Source organism: Octodon degus, unplaced genomic scaffold (assembly GCF_000260255.1).
Source record: "Octodon degus isolate 3935 unplaced genomic scaffold, OctDeg1.0 scaffold00015, whole genome shotgun sequence".
Lineage (NCBI taxonomy): Eukaryota > Metazoa > Chordata > Mammalia > Rodentia > Octodontidae > Octodon > Octodon degus.
The window spans coordinates 1,057,142-1,075,971 of record NW_004524591.1 but is presented as its reverse complement, the minus strand read 5'-3'; the positions used below and the strand labels follow the sequence as shown (position 1 = coordinate 1,075,971).

Below are 18,830 nucleotides of genomic sequence, written 5' to 3'. Positions count from 1 at the left end.
AAATTTTGAGCTAGAGTCTCCCTAAATTGCCCAGACTAGGGTCAACCTTACAGTTTTTCTGCCTCAGCCTCCCAAGTACGTGGATCACAGTCAGGGACCACTGCACTGAGCTTGCAATTATTTGAAATATCTATGAAATCTCTTTCCATCTATAGCTTCTCCCTGTGTCACTGTTTTTTCCTTGTTTTTGTTTGTTTTTTACTATTATTGTTGAATAAATTAGGTGTTTTATCCTGCAGTGTTTTGAGTCTGGATTTTGCAGACATGTCCCTGTGGGGTGGTAGAGCATGTTTCTTTGCCACCTACGTCACTTGTAAGTCGATAGATCTAAGGGTTTGATAAAACGTTTTGTTTGCTTTTGTTTTTGCATTACTACTTCATAGGTGGGATGGGCATCCCCCACACTGGCGGCTGGTGGTCTTCACTGCCCAAACCTATTTGTCTTTGTCATCTTTTAAGACTAAAATATGGTGATAGGTTATAATTCTTTTTTTCACTGAAATACCTCTATAAAAAGACTTGTCTCCTTACAAGCTATTTGACTACTTGAGGTGGAGGAAAAGAAGTAAATGTGACAACAATGTGCAATGTATTAATTATTGAAACTTTCCTGGTAATCAGTTTTGAAACCGTCTCATTGCTATTTGTTTCTCTATAAAAGTATTTTTTAAAAAAGAAAAGAAAGAAATAAGTGCTAGTTTCCCCAATTTAAATTTTTCAAAATGGTAATGTGAAACAACCAAACCACCCAGACCTGCCATGCAGGCCCCGCCCCCGGGGCACACTGAGAAGGCAATTGAGACTGAGCATGGTGGTGCCCACCTGTAATCCCAGCTCTTGGGAGGCTGTAAACAGGCAGATCATGAGTCCAATCTAGCAATGAGACCCTGAACACCCTGTAGATCCTTCCCTAAAATACGAGAGAGAGAGAGAGAGAGAGAGAGAGAGAGAGAGAGAGAGAGAGAGAGAGAGAGAAGAGAAAAGAGAAGAGAAAAGAAAAGAAAAGAAAAGAAAAGAAAAGAAAAGAAAAGAAAAGAAAAGAAAAGAAAAGAAAAGAAAAAGAAAGATCAAAAGCATTCAGACCACTTTTGTTTGCTTGGTTCTATTTTTCATGTTATTAGTAGGTCATGGTTTTAAAAACATATTTGTTTTGTTCTTAGTCCATGACAGTTATTAACATTATTCTTCTTAAATGTATAATTCTTATTAAATTGCTTCATCTCTGCCCTTGGGGAAACTCTTCATATTGGCCTGGGACTTTGTCGCTGAGATAAGACACAGATCACATCATCACATCAGACACACAGACCATCACCCTTTCCCACCATCAAGCTTTACTAATAATTTCAAGACAACCTACATGCTCAGGTACAGCAGAGCACCATCTGAGACATCAAATGTCACCTGTCAGATCCTGAAATCCATATCAATAATAATAATTTGGAATAGATGAGCTTCTAAATGAGGTCTGCGGGGTTCCTCACATAAGAGCACATTTAAATTACAAAGTATACATTATGAAACAACCCATTTATGCCCTGGGTAGTTCATTGTAAATTCAAGGACATTTCCTAGTCATGCCTCATGGATTCTAGGTTTCAGCATTTTAAGAAATTCATTGGATAGTAAGTTCCTGCTCAAAGTATTCCACAGATACATGTCTTCCTGCCAGCAATATCCTTAGCCTGTTTACTTGAAGATTCAATTGACAAGGAGAGAGGACATGACCACCCGTGTTCTTTCCTGTTCCTTAAGAACATTCCCCATAAGAAGTGCATGAGAAGATCACACAGTTGACAGTCTGGAAGCTAGAGAAAAGTCACTCTTTGATGAATATTCTTTATACACTTGTCTGTACATGCATCTTTGGCAGTCTCCTTAAGCTATCAAAGGATAGCCCCAGTTTAACCTAAGATTCATGGGTCAGTGATGGGATATATCCTCTTATGCCCTGTCTGAAAGGGAAGACTGTTCTTATCCCAAAATAAGAATTGTCCCCAACCCTGGGTGTTCTGTGTTATTTTTAATCTTTCCAAAAATAGACCAGAATGATCATACTAAAGCTGATTTTTTTGGCCTTTATTAAATGCTGGTGAAAAGTATAATTTGCATATATTTGTTTATTCTGTTTCTCTTGCAAATGTACTGCTCATGTGTTTTGCCTACTTTTTTCTATATTTGAGACATATCAATATTTTGCCTGGAATATATGTTGGAAATATTTTCCAACTTGTTATTCTTTACCTGTGTTACTATATCCTGTTTGTTTAGTTTTTAGAAAAATTGTCTCATTAATGGTGTTTGAGTTTATAGAGATGAAGGCGGATTTTTTATTTTATTACGGTAGAAAACAGGTAACAAAAACTCTTCCAGCATACTCATTTTTTTAAGGGAAGAGTAGTGGTGCTAACCGCTAGCAGTTGTCATGTAAGTGAGCACCACACATTTTTCCTCTCGTGAAATTGAAACACTGCATCCCTTAAATAGCAGCCCCCCAAAAGCTGGCAACCACCATTCTACCACTGAAGACGTTTTGCTTGCTTTCTAATGATGTTAGCCAGAGTTCTCAGGCTTCTTTCTTATGATTTAGTTTTTGTGAACATAAAGAGAAATAACTGAAAAACAAATAACCATTTCCTGACACAGGTAAGAGAAGGAAGACACTGCTAGAGGTCTCCTGTGCACCCTTCCCAATTGCGGCTCCCTCTCATTGCCCTAAGTGTAGCCTGACTGTCAGGGTACCCACCCCTGTGCTTAGTGTATCCCCTGTTTATGCCTCGCTAAACAAAAAACTTAGCTGTGCTTGGTTTTGAACCTTATGGAACAGTGTCAAACTAGGTATGTTCTGTTAAGATTTGTTTCTTAGTATCTTTCATAGTATTTTCCATGTTATTACTTATGACTGAAGCATTTCTTCATTGTTATATGCTCTTCCGTTGTATGACCATACCCAGTATGTCTGTACCTTCTCTTGTTGATGGACATAACAGATTTTAGAAACAAGTACATGTTTCTTTGTACACATGCATGCACATGTCCAGCTTTTCCTCAAATATATGCTAGTGGTGGACTTCCAGGTGAAATGAGTTTGGATGTGTATATGGCCGCAGATACATATCTAGATGTCCTCAACAGTTTTCCAAAGTGAGTGAACCAATTTGAACTTTCTACAGCCAGAACTGTGATTCCATGACTCATTCTCCCCTTCATTTGCTGTTAGCGTATTTACTTTTACCATTACAGTGGATATTTAATCGTGTATCTTCATGGTGTTGTTTTCCACATCTTTGATCACAGATGAGACTCAGCACCTTTTCATATATGTACTGGTCATTTGCATTTCCTCCTTTGAGAAGCGTTTAACTTTTATCTGTTTGTTTGTTTTAAATGGGCTTGTTTACCTTTTCCTTGCTTATTAGTAAAAGCCTTATATTCTGCACCTAGGCTCATGCATGTTATGATCTCTTCTCATTTGTGCTGGCTTACCTTCCTCCCTCTTTAAAGCATCTTTAATAAATACAATTCTTAGTTTTGATACAGTCGTATTATTCTAGTATTTTTCAGGGTGGGGTTAGGATGACCTAAGTGACCTTTTAAAACTTAATAATTCAATTTTTTCACTGGAAGAACCAATATGTAAATGTGCTTTTTGTGAGCCTGAATTACTTGGCAGACCTCTTCAAAGAGAATGTCAGTGACAGTCACGTCTCCACACCATACATCTGAAGAGCACTTCTGACATTTCCACAATTAGGTCCCCTGTAGAACACAGTAACTCATTATGGCCCTATTTGGCTCTCTTTCAACAAATGGGTCCTGAAGTGTACATGACTACCTCGTTTTCTGTAACCCCCAGCCGTGCGCCATCCTGACCGCCTTATGGAGTTGTGACGCATGCATATGTCCTCTCCCCACCTGCGCTGGAAGCTCCTTGACACAGAGGGTCTAGAAATGCATCTCCCGTGGTGCTTTGTATCAAATAATCATCTACAAAGGTCATGACAATTTTCAAGGTCCCTGAATATTTAGCTCTTCACAAGTAAAGCAAAACACGAGCTCCTTGGTTATTACTTTAGGGAGTAACTTGCGGCAGCGCTAAAATAGAAAAGATAACTGACGATTATCCAAAATGAGTTTCACCAGTGGATATAATTACCTGCCTTTTCAGACCTTACTAATAAACAGCTAACTTGACCCACACATCCTTGTCCTGCCAGATGGCTTCCAGTAAAGATACTGAAGCAGCTGGCCACAGGACCACAGATCACTCATGTGGAGAGTCAGTTTGCTCCCCCCCTTTCTTCACTGTTTAAAATACTATCTTCTTCAGTGTCACAAATGTGAGTGTATATTTCTGCTCATCTGTTTCTCAGGTAGAAATGAGTCCTCTGGAAAATGCAATTGAAGTGTTGGAAAACAAGAATCAGCAGCTGAAGACGCTGATCAGTCAATGTCAGACCAGACAGATGCAGAATATCAACCCCCTGACCATGTGCCTGAATGGGGTCATCGACGCTGCAGTGAACGGCGGGGTTTCCAGGTACCAAGAGGTGAGGATTAGCATTCACTGTTTGAGATAAAGTTCTCAGGTACCATTTCCTAGGGTTTTGTGAGGTTTTTGTCCAGTATACATACCCAGATCATACAAATGGCCGCAGCTGACACAAACAAGGTGCTGTAGGAAGTATAGAAACTATGTAGTCATTGTGAAGTCTGCTTATTCTAGTATGTGATATTTTTTGGATAAGTCGGGGGGGGGTGGAAAAGTAGTGAGGAGGTCAGCTGGGTTTATTAAATCTCTAAAATAATATCTCTGAGCAAAGATGTCATTGGCATAGAAAAGTCTGACTTTGTTTAAAATATGCTTTTGGTGGACTTTGCTTCTGCCCTCTTAGTCTTAGTCTAATACAGAAAGATGTAGAGCCTGCAGGATAAGGCCATTGTCACCAAACCCAAAGGCAGTGCATTTTAGGTTAGTTGTGTTTTTTGTGATACTGGAGGTCAAACTCAGGACCTGGTGCTAGCCAGCCAGGCGCTTAAGCCGCTGACCTATATCACTGGCCTGGCAATGCATTTAGGATAGAACGCCCTGTAGCTTGTCGACTTGGGTTTGCTCTTTATTTATCTTACCAAAGACATTTACTGTACAAGCTCTGGCTTTCCTTTATCAGTCCTTTCCCTGTATTCCTTTCTGACCAGCCACCCACACAGGAATTACTCCATCTGTCCCCCATGTTTATAATCATGTCATCTCCCTAAAGAATGCCAGGTCTTTAAAAACAACTATTCCTTGCACTTCCTTGGTAACCCAGTACTGTCCCTTGACTTCCTAGGCTTTTTTTGTCAAAGAATATATTCTGAGCCATCCTGAAGATGGGGAGAAAATTGCACGGTTAAGAGAACTGATGCTTGAACAGGTAAGGATGGCGAAAGCCAGTCAGCTTCTCTCTGCTGCCTGGCCGGATGCTCGCTCACCACACACCTGCCATTTGTGATAGCTCAGTAGAGAGCCTGGGAGTCCTGGCTTGGGGGAGGCTGGCCCTCCCGCCTGGGAATTCAGTCTTTTTCTGCCAAGTCTTTCTTCCGCTCCATCCCTAGCCAGTGACCCCTGCCAGTTACCCACAAGAGAATCCCTGTCTCTATGCCCAGCTCTACTTCTTGGATGGCCCAACTCGCAACATTACCTGAACAACAGGGCAGCTGCCCAACAGTGGTGTTTCAGCCGCAGAAGACTGGTGGCGCCTATACTTAGACCCATCTCTGCAGCCCCTCCCATCTCCTCACGCCAGGCTCATCTCTCCTGTTGCACCTCAAGTGTGCGTCGCACTCCCTCTCTGCCTCTCACAGGCGCATTTATTTCAGGGTGTTTCTCCCTTACTCAAATGTGTTGGCATGGGCTAGGTATTCACACCGGAGTTGCCACAGTCTCATCTCCTAGGGAAGGTTCTGGATGCTGTGACCTGCAAAGCTCAGTCCTGTTTGACCTTGAGCTTCTAATGTAGAATTTTCACAATTCACAAACATAGTAAAGCCTTGTTACTGTGGTGTTTTCCTCCCAATATACAAAATTGGTTTTCTTTGGACCACTTTAGCATGGGCATTTTTAAAATGTATGACACAGCTGTCAATCAAATCAGATGAATTATACACTGTTGATATCAGCACAAAGGAATGTTGCATGTTTATGTTCCTTTTGTTTTGGGTCCTCACAGCCAGAAAACGATGCTTAAATATGGCCTGCTTCCGTGTTGCATTATAAGATTTCAATTAACAATAATTGCGCTTCAGGTGAACCTCATTGGCTACAATACTGCCACTGCACAAAGCTCTTACTGCATTATAATGAACAAATATAATGTCTTTAAACAAAAACAAGAAACATGACAACTGTTGCAGAATACCTGTACACTTCCTTCATCCCTGACAGGTTTTGAAAGTCTGTGGGAGGGATGGCAACCATGGAAGAACCTGACAGAGACGAGGAGGGTGGCGTGAGAGAGGGGTTGCCATCTAGAGAAGGGGTCCCTAAGGGCACCTGCCTGGTGGGGTCTCCTAACAAGGAGACACCGCCTGCCTCCATTCCTGGCCCCATCCTGGGATGGCAGCAAGGGGCCAAGGGATTAAGAAAGAATGTAAGATCTAAAATACCTTGGAAGGAATCCTGGCAGCAATCAAAGAGGAAAGCCAAAGCTTTGGAAGCAGACAGACCCCAATGTCCAGATCACCCTGCACTACTGTATGCAGGGCTTCCGTGAATCTTTGTTCCTCACGTGTAACATGCTAATTGTTCGTAACTTGTTGGATCCAGCAGGTTAGCAAATGCCTGCAAGGTGCATAGTACAGTACTTGGGCTGACACAGGCCTTGCTGAGAGAGAATCAGTGACGTGAGTTTTTTCCTTATGTTATTAAGGCACAGATTCTGGAATTTAGCTTGGCCGTACATGAGAAGTTTGTACCTCAAGATATGAGACCCCTTCACAAAAAGCTGGTCGACCAGTTCTTTGTGATGAAGTCAAGCCTAGGAATTCAGGTATGTACTCTAAGTACCCACAGTGGGGCAGTCTGTCCACTGCCGTTTGCCTGTTCTTAGCCAGAGGATGAAGTATTCAACAGCGACATCTTTTGGTTTTTCTGCCAAACTACAGCTTGTACCAGATAATAAAATTGCATTGTGTGCCATTTGCCATGGTTACCTTTTATGAAAACGAAAATGTGAGAGAAGGCTTACTAATACTAGAACTTACTGTAATAGATCCCTGTGTAAAGGTCTCATGACATTCATGCTGTGTCTAATGTATTAAATAGCTCATCAGTTAAGCTGCCCAAACCTCACCATCATAACATGCTTTCTTCGTGTCATCAGGAGTTCTCTGCTTGTATTCAAGCCAGTCCTGTCCATTTTCCTAATGGAAGCCCCCGAGTGTGTAGAAACTCCGCACCTGCTTCCATGAGCCCAGATGGTACCAGGGTAATTCCTAGACGCAGGTAAGTCATGTTCTGAACTCCCTCACAATTGGGCGTCCCCACCAGATGATCTGGAGCGAGCCTCTCATTCTTTATGGCACAATTTGTCAAATATGCTATTTCTTAATGAAATAATTAACCTGCGAGGCAGCTGCAGACATCTGCCCCTGGTAAAGCAGACGCAGCATGAGAAATAAATAAGCTCCGACATTTGATTCTGTTGAGGTAAACCAGAGACAACAGCCTGGGACGTGTGTGGGTTTTCCCCCATTGGTTTTATTCCGTGCCAGCAGGTGATAAAGAACAATTCTGAGCCTGAGTTAATGACCATTTTTTCTCCCCCGAAACAGCCCATTAAGTTACCCAGCTGTCAACCGGTATTCTTCCTCCTCACTGTCCTCCCAAGCTTCTGCTGAAGTAAGCAATATTACAGGGCAATCAGAAAGCTCTGATGAAGTCTTTAACATGCAGGTACTTTATTAGCTTTTTGTCTGCTCGTGTTCCTTCCCTTTCTGTCTCCATCACGGGAGTGTCTGTTCGTTCTGCTGTGCTCATGAACAGACCTTCAAGCAAGAACTTGACTAAGGACAAACCTTTAAACACTCTCATTGTTTGACTGCTGTTTTGGAGTCTGCAAAGAGATTTCTTTCCAAACTACCCAGCCCTTTGAAAAGGCAAGAGCAAGCAGTGGCAAGCAGGCGCACCCCACAGGTTCAGCTCTGCGGGCCACCTTGGCTTGCTCCCTCGGTGCTGGCCTCTTCAGGGGTGCTACACACATGAGCTGCCTCTTAGCATCTCCGGCAGTGCCTTTCAGAGAAGACGTGGGTGGAGAGGGTCCATTGTAACAACTTCTGTACTTGTATATGTATCAGAAGATTTCCATCATAAACAAATTATTTTTGCCAAAGCTAGTTTTTAGGCATTTTAGAGTGAATTTAAGTCTTGAGATAAACCATTTTCTTTAGCACCTGCTAACAGCATTTCAGATAGTTCAGTGAGTTCCCCATCCCTGTTTGCACAAGGGGTGCAATACATATTTCCAAATCTATACTATACTTGGAGCACATTTTCAGTAACAAGAAGGCAGGCCACACGCATTTCAGAAGCACTTGCCTGCACCTGTCCTACCCGGAAGTCTGTCTGACCACACTTCCTTCAGGGAGCAGCAGCACAGCGTGTAGCGCAGAACCACAGCTTGTGGCGCTGACCGTGGTGAGAGCGTGTCCCTTCGGCGCAGGAAGAACCTCAGGTCCCTGGTCAGCTGCAGGCAGCACTCCTCACAGTTTACATTCATAGGCTTTGCTGTATTTCTCAGTGACATTTTCATTTTCTCTTTTGGCTAACTTGGGGGAGAAAGAGATTTTGCCAGTTTTGTTTTGAATATGTCAGCACCATGTGAAACCTCTCAGCTGTGCGCACTAATGGCTCCCTTTGTATTTCCAGCCAAGCCCATCTACCTCAAGCTTGAGTTCTACTCATTCTGCTTCGCCTAATGTGACAAGTTCTGCTCCGTCAAGTGCTAGAGGTCAGTGGCAGGGTGTGGGGGGACTGCGCGTGCCCAGAGGACCTTCCAGCCCAGAGCTGTGGCTTCAGTTTCCCTGGCTAAGCCAGCTCCCACAGCACTCGGGCCTGCTCCTCTGGACAAGCCCAGCACTGCCTCCTGGCTGATAATTCTTCTTATTTTCTCTCCCCAGCTTCTCCTTTGTTGTCTGACAAACATAAACATTCCAGAGAAAACTCCTGCCTGTCCCCAAGAGAGAGACCGTGCAGTGCCATTTACCCGACACCTGGGGAGCCTTCTCAGGTACAGCTTGTGGGTGCAGAAAATAGAAAACCAGGAAGTCTGGGATTGCCTTCACAGCTCTGCACAAGCACACTGCAGCTACCCCAGGTACCCGGATGGGCGGTGTCAGACCACAGCCAGCTGGGTGAAGAGTGTAGTCTGTTTCCTGCCTATTGTCAGGGATTTCTCTGTGAGCCACAAAACTGGTAGGGGTGCATGGTGGTACCTGTACAGGAAAGCTGGGGGGGAATGGGAACCATCTATCTCCAGAGTCTTTGTTCTGATGCTGTTTCATTGTTACTATGGAAACACCACAAGGGGGAGCTGCTGAATGAATTCCCTGAGTGTGTTTGCATGTGTATGTAGCAGAAATCTGGGGGATTCCTTCTAGTAGCAAAAGAGAAGCTGGGCAGTAGGATGCCCATACTGTTGTGAATTTCCAGTCCCTCTCTGAGGTCCCCGTAGGGCAGAAGCAGTCCACTTGCCTTTGCCTTTTTTCTGTCTCTCACATGTGGGCAAGCTGTCCAAGCTGCGTGCCCAAGCTGTCCCTGCTCACACATAAGGGAACTGGGCTTCAAAAAGACCCCTCAGTCTGAGTGGCAGTAGGGCCATAGCTTGGCCTCTTCAGCCCTTTGAGAACACTGAAAGGAATGACATTGAAGATGTATGTGTAACTTTTCACTTACTGGGTTATTTGCAACTGATTTAGGAGTAGAGAAGAGTTATTTCTACTCCATCTAATGACTTTTCCTGAACCATCCTGGCTGAAGTCGGTCACTACATCCAGAAGAGGATGGGAGCGAGTGGGATTTGGCTTGATTGGTTTATCTTTCCTGACTGTGTGACCCTCCCGCAAGTCCCAGGAAAGCTCCTCTGCGCACACTGATGTCTTGCAGAAACTGTACCTGAGCGCATGTGGCCAGAGCAGCTACCCTGTTGTATTTCCCTTTGTCACTCAGTGTTGCGAGGGGATGTCACAGTTGGTTCCGTCTGCTCGGCAGGAGCGTGTGGCCAGCGTGGGGAAGTGGGGAGCCTTCCCTGACTGGCCTCCTGCCTTTTCCGCTCTGGGTGAAGTTGGCAGCGGCGTGTAGCCTGCCAGGTTCCTGCTGCTGGCACTTGTTCTGCTGGCCTGCTTGGTGCGGGCTTGCCAAACTGGCATATCTGTGGCTCAGAAATATAGAATGGTCACCATTTTATGTTTTTTAAAACCTGATACAGGATTTGAAATACGAAGGAATTAAAGCCCATTTGCTACAGACTGAGCTGTTGCTTCTCCTTTAGTTTTTACTTTCATTTCATTTTATTTACCTCCCTGGCATTTTTATTTATAAAGAACACCATATCTCAATTCCTCTTTACTATTTGCCATGTTTTATTATAAACATTTATACTTAAAATGAGGCACAAACTTTTTAAATACTATATTCTTTTCCTCAAAACCTAAGGCTCTTCTCCCTTTTTCTCTTTAAATATAATTTTTTGTTCCTAGGCTCATCATGCCATATAAACAATATGTTGCACAAAGTGTTTCAATAAGAAGCTCATCGGGGTGTCAGGTGTCCTCATATCATATCATAAAGACAGGCTCTTGTCCCTTTCCAGAGGATGCTGTTTAATCACATTGGAGACGGAGCCTTGCCACGCAGCGACCCAAATCTTTCCGCACCTGACAAAGGTGGGTGCAAACCAGCCTGTCATTGCTTGTGGGATGTAAAAGGGTTTGTTCTGTCCTCATTTTCTCTAGTCTTCTGTGTGTCATGTGGGAGGTAGGGCTCCAGGTCAGTAGTGTTCAGGGCAAGTTTGCTCTGTAAGGAATGAGTGAAAGAAGGACTGTGATTCATTTGTTACTTGTTTCCTTGTGAGATTTACCTAGAGGAACGTGAATACCTCTGTTTAATGGTTTTTTTGTTGTCATTCAATGAGTCTCCCAGACCGTGCCTGCTCTTCATTAAACAAAGATGCCAATTAGGGTATTTGTTCAGCACAGTGAAACCTGGGACTTCCCAGATTGATCCTCTGGTCCCCATCTTTTGTCTCCCTTACAAAGGGACATTAGCCACCTCATCTGTTGTTTATGGTGACTCAGATACGGCTCTTGTACAATTAAATACTGTTTAAGAATTGCAACCCAGTGCATAATGGAGTGTGCCCTGCCTTGAGGTCACACATACAGGTCTGAGAACCAAATCCATGCACAGCAATAAGCGGTCAATTAGCATCAGTGTTTGCAACAGCAAAAGATGAAGAGCGAGTAAATGTCACTTCCTCAACTGTGGGGGTGGCAGCTCACAGCAAGCCAACCATTCACCTCCCTCAGGGTCGAGCCTCAAAATCAGGAGCAGCCCACAGGCCAATGAATCAAGAGTCCCTAATGAAATGTCCCAGTAAAGTGCACTTTAATTGCCATCATTAGGAACTAGACTGTATTGTCATTTGGCTACGCCGATGCATTAACATTAAAACTTTCCAAAGGGAGATGGAAATTAGTGAGACCTTAGCTAAAATTATTTTAAAGCACTGATTTAGCCTTCATGTTACACGCATTGATCTCTGCCAGGAGAACACAGGAACATACTATTTTTCCCAACCCCTTCTACCAACGAAAACCACAAAGCAAATTAAAAAGGAATGGACAAAGAGTATTTCAAGAGTAATTCTGCCTCAGTCAATCCAAAAGGATGGTGAGATACGGGAATCCTCCACTTGTCCATGAGGTGGCAGCATCCTTACAGGAAGCAGGCTCCTTGCACTCCAGGGCTAGACGTTGTCACTTCATCGTGGTGACTGTCCCTAGCCTGGTGTGTGCTTCCCTGGCTCCTGGTGGGGCTGCATCTTAATGATGTGGAACAGACAGATTCCAAAATAAGAAGCACATTCAACATTCTACATTATTTTCTTAGGACATGCATCAGTGGGATACATCAATTTCAGGAGCAAGAGTCCTTTCTTCAAGGAGTCAATCAGTGAGATGGTGTGGCGGGCCATTCATCCCAAAGAATTCTGCCAAACAGTTGAAATATCAGCATGCCACTGCCTTCTCCCTTTTAGGATCCACTTGTCCAGAAATTTCCACCAGAAGCCAAATTTCAAAGTAGTCCACTGACCATCTTCCACCTGTCCTCTAATATCTAAACACATTTGTGATTTCCAGCAGCTTTCTACACTCTGGTGTAGAGATTGGTAGTTGTGTTTGGCAGCTTGAGAGAAGTAAAAAGACGTGCTATAAACCAGTGAAATGTCAGCTATGTGTGGCAGCCAGTTTAATAGAGGTTTAGTGTTGAGATATCCTGCTGGGTGGTGTTTGTTTTTCTGTCCAGTTGATCTTTTCATTCTGGATAATTCTGACTTTCTTCTAAGATCGCCAGCACTCGAAGGGCAAAGCTGGACCATGTGTTTTTAGCTGTGTTATTCCCTTCCAGCTGTGAATCCCACCCCTAGCAGCTGGAGCCTGGACAGTGGGAAGGAAGCCAAGAACATGTCGGATAGTGGGAAACTTATCTCTCCCCCTGTCCCTCCAAGACCCACACAGACTGGTGGGTATTTGAAGCATTTGAACAATCATTTTTATAAAAATAACTTTTATTGACCGCTCCAGCTTTTCCTGAATTCCTCAGACAAAGGTAGGCATTTGGTTTCTGAGGTAAAAACTCTGGTAGCTGCATAATTTGTCGACAGTGTTCTCCCCTTGTGTTCTGGAGATTCCCACAGGGATCTGTTCCTAGTAAACTCCGCAGGCAGACATGGTGAGGTGCTACCCTCCAAGCGCCTCCTTGGCCTCCTCCACCTGGGTCACTCCCACCTCCACTCTCCTCTGCTTGCGCCACTTGATTCTTACCAGGCTGTGCTAACTCAGCTGCTTTCCTCAGTCTTATTTAGGACTGCCGCCAAGGCTCGACTCACCTCTAAGTAGAATTGGACTAACAGTGGCTGTGATGGGCTCTAGACCATAGTTTTCTGCTGCTTTGAGAGGTCTGCGTTTGAGGGTGGCTTTTCTCAGAGAGTTTATGGCAGGCACTGCATCCCCTAGGGGCACTGCAGAGTCTCAGCCTAACCCCAGACCTACAGAAGCAGAACTTCAGTACTTCTGAAACAAGGCCTAGAATCTGTGTTTCCCAAGCCCTGTAGGTGATCATTCTGCTCGTTAGATTCTGAGAAGCACTGAAAGCAATTCTTCCAAGGGAATAGCTTAGTGGGAGAGCGCATGCTCAGCTTCTGTGAGGCCCTGAGTCCAGTCCTCAGCGCCCAAAAGAAAAGGAAACTTTCTTTGTGGTTTATAGCACTCTACTTACTTTCCTGCTGAACAAGCCATCCGCTTGGCTGACAGTTTTCTGAGACTCTGCCCACTCTCGTGGTGGGGAAAGCCCAGTCAGCACTCACCTGTGTCTGAGGAAGCTTGACGCTTTCCAAGTGCAACTGGCCTAACAACAAGAGGAAATATGGCACTGTTCCTTTCGTGGGCTTTTCAGGCCCAGTCATTCATATTTCACTTGCTTTACTCTAATATCTCTTTCCTGTTTTCTTTTTTGCTAAGAAAAAAAGCTGACTTTATCTTTTTTAAAAATAAACTACCTGCCACCCAGTTTGTTCTAAACTCCTCAGAGTTAAAAGTGAAGTCACCAGTAGTTTGGAAAGGCCTGTGAGGTCTTGCAACAGAACAATAAATAATGTTAAGCATATTGATCATCTGCATTACTATCTCAGCATGACTGCTGGAGATTAAGATTCCCCGGCCAGATTATTTATATTTCATTCATGACTTCCACATTTTTAGCCACCCCCAATTTAAATCTTGCTGCATCTCGAAAGTTAGGAACTTGAAAGGCATGTTTAAGGAAACAGTATTAACAGATGTTAAGGAATAATAATATTGATGGAAGGCATGTTCCTAAACTGGGCTCAGGCTGAAAACAAAGATACTGCCTGAACTGCTCTAGGGCTATAGCAGAACACTTTTCCAGAGAACTTTCTCTGTGACCAGGTGCTCTGAGACTGAGACGCCAGCAGAGCTGACTGCCCGAGGGGAACAGGAAACTCTGAATCTCTGCCACCATCTTGGCAGAAGTGCAACTCCCAGTCCGGACTGGCTTCTCCACATATGCATGATTTTCTTACGTAATCTGCACTCCCCACAGTTGGGGCCAGAGCGCTCCTGCTTGTTAGGTGACACATCTGCAGCTAGTCCCAGCATGTCAAATGGAGACTGTGCAACCCCAGGACATGACAACAGACCCTCCCTCCTGCTCCTGTAGGACACAGTTAACCTGGCAGGGCTGCCATCCCTTCTGCACTGATTACTCTCATAGTGTGTCCTGATGTCCTCATCTGTGGTCACTGTTGTGGAGCTCTGTAGCCATCTGTCCTTCTTCCTTCCAGCCTTTCTGTGGTTTCCTCATGAGTTACAAACCTCACTGTGACAGTGCAGTGAGTGGCAGCTAATGACTGGGTAATGTACCCTGAATTCCCTGAAAACTCTGTGGAATTGGGAAATGTGGCTTCACTGTCGCCTAGTGGTTGTGTTCTGGGGGCTTTGACTCTGTCTGTTTTGAGAATATGGGGAGGTGTGAAAAGGGAAGCTGATTCAAGCTGTTCCCATGGGCCCATTCCGACTGCCCGCTCGCTCTGCCCAGGCCAAGGCAGCAGCTCTCTCCCATGGTCCTCCCTGGCCTTTCTCACCTAAAAGTACCTTGCAAGACAGAGATCAAGCAGTAGAGAAGCATCTAGACTTTGGGGGGAAAGAAAGGACACCAGGCCAGTTTGGGGCCCTTTTGCTTTGGTCAGAGCATCATGTAGAAACCAGTAACTTTTCACCAACTGACCCCCATCCTGGTAACCCCATCCCGTGAGAGGAATCTCTCCAGATGGACGTCGTTTAGTGTCTCCCTGTCCTCCCAGACACACCCCAAGCCTTGTTTCGGAGGTCCTTACGTACCAGGTCATCTCTCTGCATTAGCACTGATGGATAGCCAAAGAGTGAGTTTTCTTAACTGAAATGCTGTCTTTCTCTGTTCACAGCCTCGCCAGCAAGACACACAACAGCAGTCTCCCCCTCGCCTGCTGGGCGGTCTCCATTGAAGGTACAGGCCCTTCTGAGGAGGAAGCTAGAGCCTGACTCAGGTTTCCTTTTTTGTCTTAGACCCATCTCAGGTACATTGAGAGGTACATCCTGTTGCATAGACAAGACAAAAGAAATCTAAGCCAATGACAGGAAACAAATCTGCATTTTTCCCTCAAGGATTCTGTTCTGTGGATGTGTTTTTTGGATTATTACCTTTGTTCTCCAAACTGTAGCAGTGAGACCCTTTAACTTAGAATCAGTATACATACTGATTCAGGAAAGAAATGGGCCCACAATGTCATTCCTAGGACATTTTAAGTCTAGTCTTTCAGTGTATAATACATCTCAGACACACATACACTTAGACTAAAAAAATCAGTAATCAAGATCTACTAAAGGGCCAGGGAGATAGCTAAGTGGTCCTAAGTTCAATTCCTAGTACTGCAAAAAAAAAAAAAAAAAAAAAAAAAAAAAAATCTAAATAAGGCCAGCGAGATAAGTCAGGGGACTAAGCTCCTACTTAGGCAAGAGCAGGTATGGCAGTTCGATCCCTGGTACTGTGTGCCATGTCAGCCCCACACCTGGGCACTCTGACCTGTCCACTGAGACCAGGCATGGTAGCACATGCCTATAATCACAGCACTGTGGAGGCTGAAAATGAGGATAACTATGAGTCCAAGCTGTGGAGTGAGACCCTGTAGCAAATACATTTTTTAAAAAATCTACTAAATATTCTTCTGCAGGGTTTTTATTTTTGGCCTTTATCTAGTCTCATCCATTTTGACAAAGCCAAATGCAATTTTCTCTCTTACTATTTTTATACCAAGGATATAATTTATATTAGAAATACCTACTTGATCATGAAAAACAAGATGATAAAAGAGATTTAAAAATTTTCTGAGAACAGAAGTGGAAAGCTCTAAAGGTCAGACATTTGGTTGGCAGGTACATATGGGGTAGTTAGTATCTCTAAATACACAAATCCCTCTTAGAAATAAAGAATAACATTTAGTCTCCATCCAAATTGAATCGGACTGGCTGCAAGGCTCGTCACGGGCTGTGAGAGGCTGGTGTTCAAAGGCAAATACGTGGAAGCAGGTGTAGAAAGAGCAACTTCCTCCCTAAGTGACTTAGAGTTTACACGCTTCGTGTCCTTCTTGTTGATGAGATAGTTCTAGCTAATGTGAAAAAGACACATTAGCCTCCACAGATACGCAGGGGCAGGTTGTGGTCTGATACATCTGTGCTGTTAAGGACAGATGCTGGCAGAAATTAAGAATCTGGGGAGCAAAACAAAAAGAAGGAGGAAATTGCAAAGGAATGTGATTTCATTTGCATTGCCCAAATTTCTAATGTAGAAACTTGCTGGTAAGTGCGACTTACTTGCTAGTGTTGCCATTCTGCGTTGCAGCTGCTGTCAGCAAGTGTGTACAACAGCATTTGCTTGGAAGCCACTTTCCCCCTTCGAGGAGAGGAGAGCAAGGCGGCCTTTCCACATCTCTCTGCCTTTACCTTCTCCCAGAGAGCTACTGCCCGTTGTCACAGAGTTACTGTCTATGTTTTTCAGTTTGATTTTGTAGAGTAGCAGTAAGACAATAAGTAGTCTAAGGGATTAATTCTTAAAAATAAAAACCAAAGGGCCGAAAATGTTCAAGGAACTTTAGCATCTCTTGTTAGCAAGCTGGTGTGTGCTCTCTCTCCTCAGACCTGCATTTATTTTTGCTGGCCATTGACATTTATTGTTGTAGCCACTTGAAGAAAGACAGACTTGACTGGACGTCTGTGTTGTCATTCCTGGGTTACATCAGAGGGCACACTGCTGCCTTTGCTATGATTGGGATGAGGCCAACTGACAGAATTTGATTTTTTTTTCAACAATTGAATGATAAAGTTAACCCTTCAGAGAAAACTGAGCTTGCCTGTCTTATTTTGAATGTGAAGTCTAATTTTTGACAAAGATGGCACTGAGTATAAATCTCTTTTAGTCATGTTTAATTCTATATTCCTAGTAAATGAAAGGATTTGTGTCTGCTAGCATTATTTTTCAAGTGAGAGACCAAAGGGAAGTTAACCTTAGTTAGCATTTCTCAGTGAGTTCCACAGAACTTAGTCTTGTTTTGTGTTTTGTTTTGAGACAGTGTTCCTACCTACTGGAGGTTGGCCTTGAACTCATTTATGTAGCCCAGACTGGTCTCCAACTCACAGTGATCCCCCTGCCTCAGCCTCCCGAGTGCCAGGGCTACAGGCATGTGCCGCCATGCCAGGCATGAGCATTTCCCAGCAGGAGCCTCTCTCTTCCCAATACCTCCTGGAACTTGTCCTTAGCGCAGCCAGTTGGGGGAGCAGCGCGCTCCGACGCCAGGTGGCGCCAGGCCGCTGAATACAGTAAACGCCGGAGACTGCAGATGGTGACAAACTGAGGCATTTGGGTCCCATTTAAAGGGAAAGACCTTGCTCTCCGTCAGAACATCATCTCTATTCAGAGAACTTGTGCTCTTGTAGAACTGCAAGTTCTTTCTGAAATGCTAGAAATCTGGATTTTTATAATTAAGTTTCCTATTTTAAAACATTAGCAACTCAATTTTTTTTGTTTTAAAGCACAACAAATGAAAGGGCTCCAGGGCCGCCGGTCTGCAGCCTTGGCACTGGGGTGAGGTTGGGGCAGAGAAAGCAAGCGCCAGGTCCTCCTCTGGGGGGCGCTGATCGCCCGGGCTTCTGGCCACCTGCGTCCAGGCTGGAGCTTCTGAGCCCACACCCTGCGGGGCTGGGAACGCAGAGTGGCCCCCAGAGCTGTCGTCCCCAGTCTCTCCTGGGCCGAAGCACAGGGCTAGTGACAGACCCGGTCCTCTTGCTGTGCTGTGCGTGGAGCAGGGAGAAGCAGTAGAGGGCGGCCTGGCGCGGAGGTGCTGGCTGCCTCTGGGGCCACCTGTGACCGCACTAGTGAGCGCAGTAGTCAGCATGCTGCTCCTCCTCTGGAGGCTCCGTCTTAGATGAGGGCGTGGCCGCGACCGCGCGTGGCTTCCCCAGGCCCTTGCATGTGGCCTGCGACAGAGTCTCCCTCTGCTCGCAGGGCGCAGCGGCCCGCGCCCTCCGGGGCTGGTGAAGCAGCCAGTGGCCTGCGTTAGGGCCACCACCGGAGTCCCTTGATCTAGGGCTGGCTCGGGACGGCCGGGTGGGGGAGCCGTCAGCCTGCCCTGACTCCTTTCTCTCTGGCTCAGGGCTCGGCGCAGTCCTTCACGCCCTCGCCCGTGGACTACCACCCCCCGGGACTGACCTCCAACTCCCCGGTGCTGTCGGGCAGCTACAGCAGCGGCATCTCCTCCCTCAGCCGGTGTAGTGTGTCGGAGACCTCGGGCTTCGAAAGCCAGGCAGCCGAGCCGCCCACGGTCCCCGGCTGCAGCGGCCCCGAGGAGCCGACGCGCAGGGAGAGCAAGACGCCGCCGCCCTACAGCGTGTTCGAGCGCAGCCTGCGGCGGCCCGCGCCGCTGCCGCACAGCCTGTCCATCCCCGCGGCCGCCGAGCCGCCC

At 45.3% G+C, this 18,830-nt stretch overlaps 1 protein-coding gene and 1 pseudogene across 1 annotated transcript in view; one reads left to right on the top strand and one right to left on the bottom strand.

Moving 5' to 3' along the window:
* Dock4 (dedicator of cytokinesis 4) overlaps nucleotides 1-18,830 on the top strand; it is a 452,226-nt gene that overhangs the window by 431,095 nt on the left and 2,301 nt on the right. Inside the window, exons 42-52 of the mRNA XM_023709867.1 lie at nucleotides 4,374-4,550; nucleotides 5,334-5,417; nucleotides 6,912-7,031; nucleotides 7,365-7,486; nucleotides 7,816-7,936; nucleotides 8,909-8,990; nucleotides 9,160-9,269; nucleotides 10,851-10,923; nucleotides 12,668-12,781; nucleotides 15,261-15,322; nucleotides 18,522-18,829. Coding sequence (XP_023565635.1) covers nucleotides 4,374-4,550; nucleotides 5,334-5,417; nucleotides 6,912-7,031; nucleotides 7,365-7,486; nucleotides 7,816-7,936; nucleotides 8,909-8,990; nucleotides 9,160-9,269; nucleotides 10,851-10,923; nucleotides 12,668-12,781; nucleotides 15,261-15,322; nucleotides 18,522-18,829 — 1,373 coding nt within the window. The remainder of the gene's footprint in view (nucleotides 1-4,373; nucleotides 4,551-5,333; nucleotides 5,418-6,911; nucleotides 7,032-7,364; nucleotides 7,487-7,815; nucleotides 7,937-8,908; nucleotides 8,991-9,159; nucleotides 9,270-10,850; nucleotides 10,924-12,667; nucleotides 12,782-15,260; nucleotides 15,323-18,521; nucleotide 18,830) is intronic.
* On the bottom strand, nucleotides 6,245-6,328 carry LOC111815380 (annotated as a pseudogene).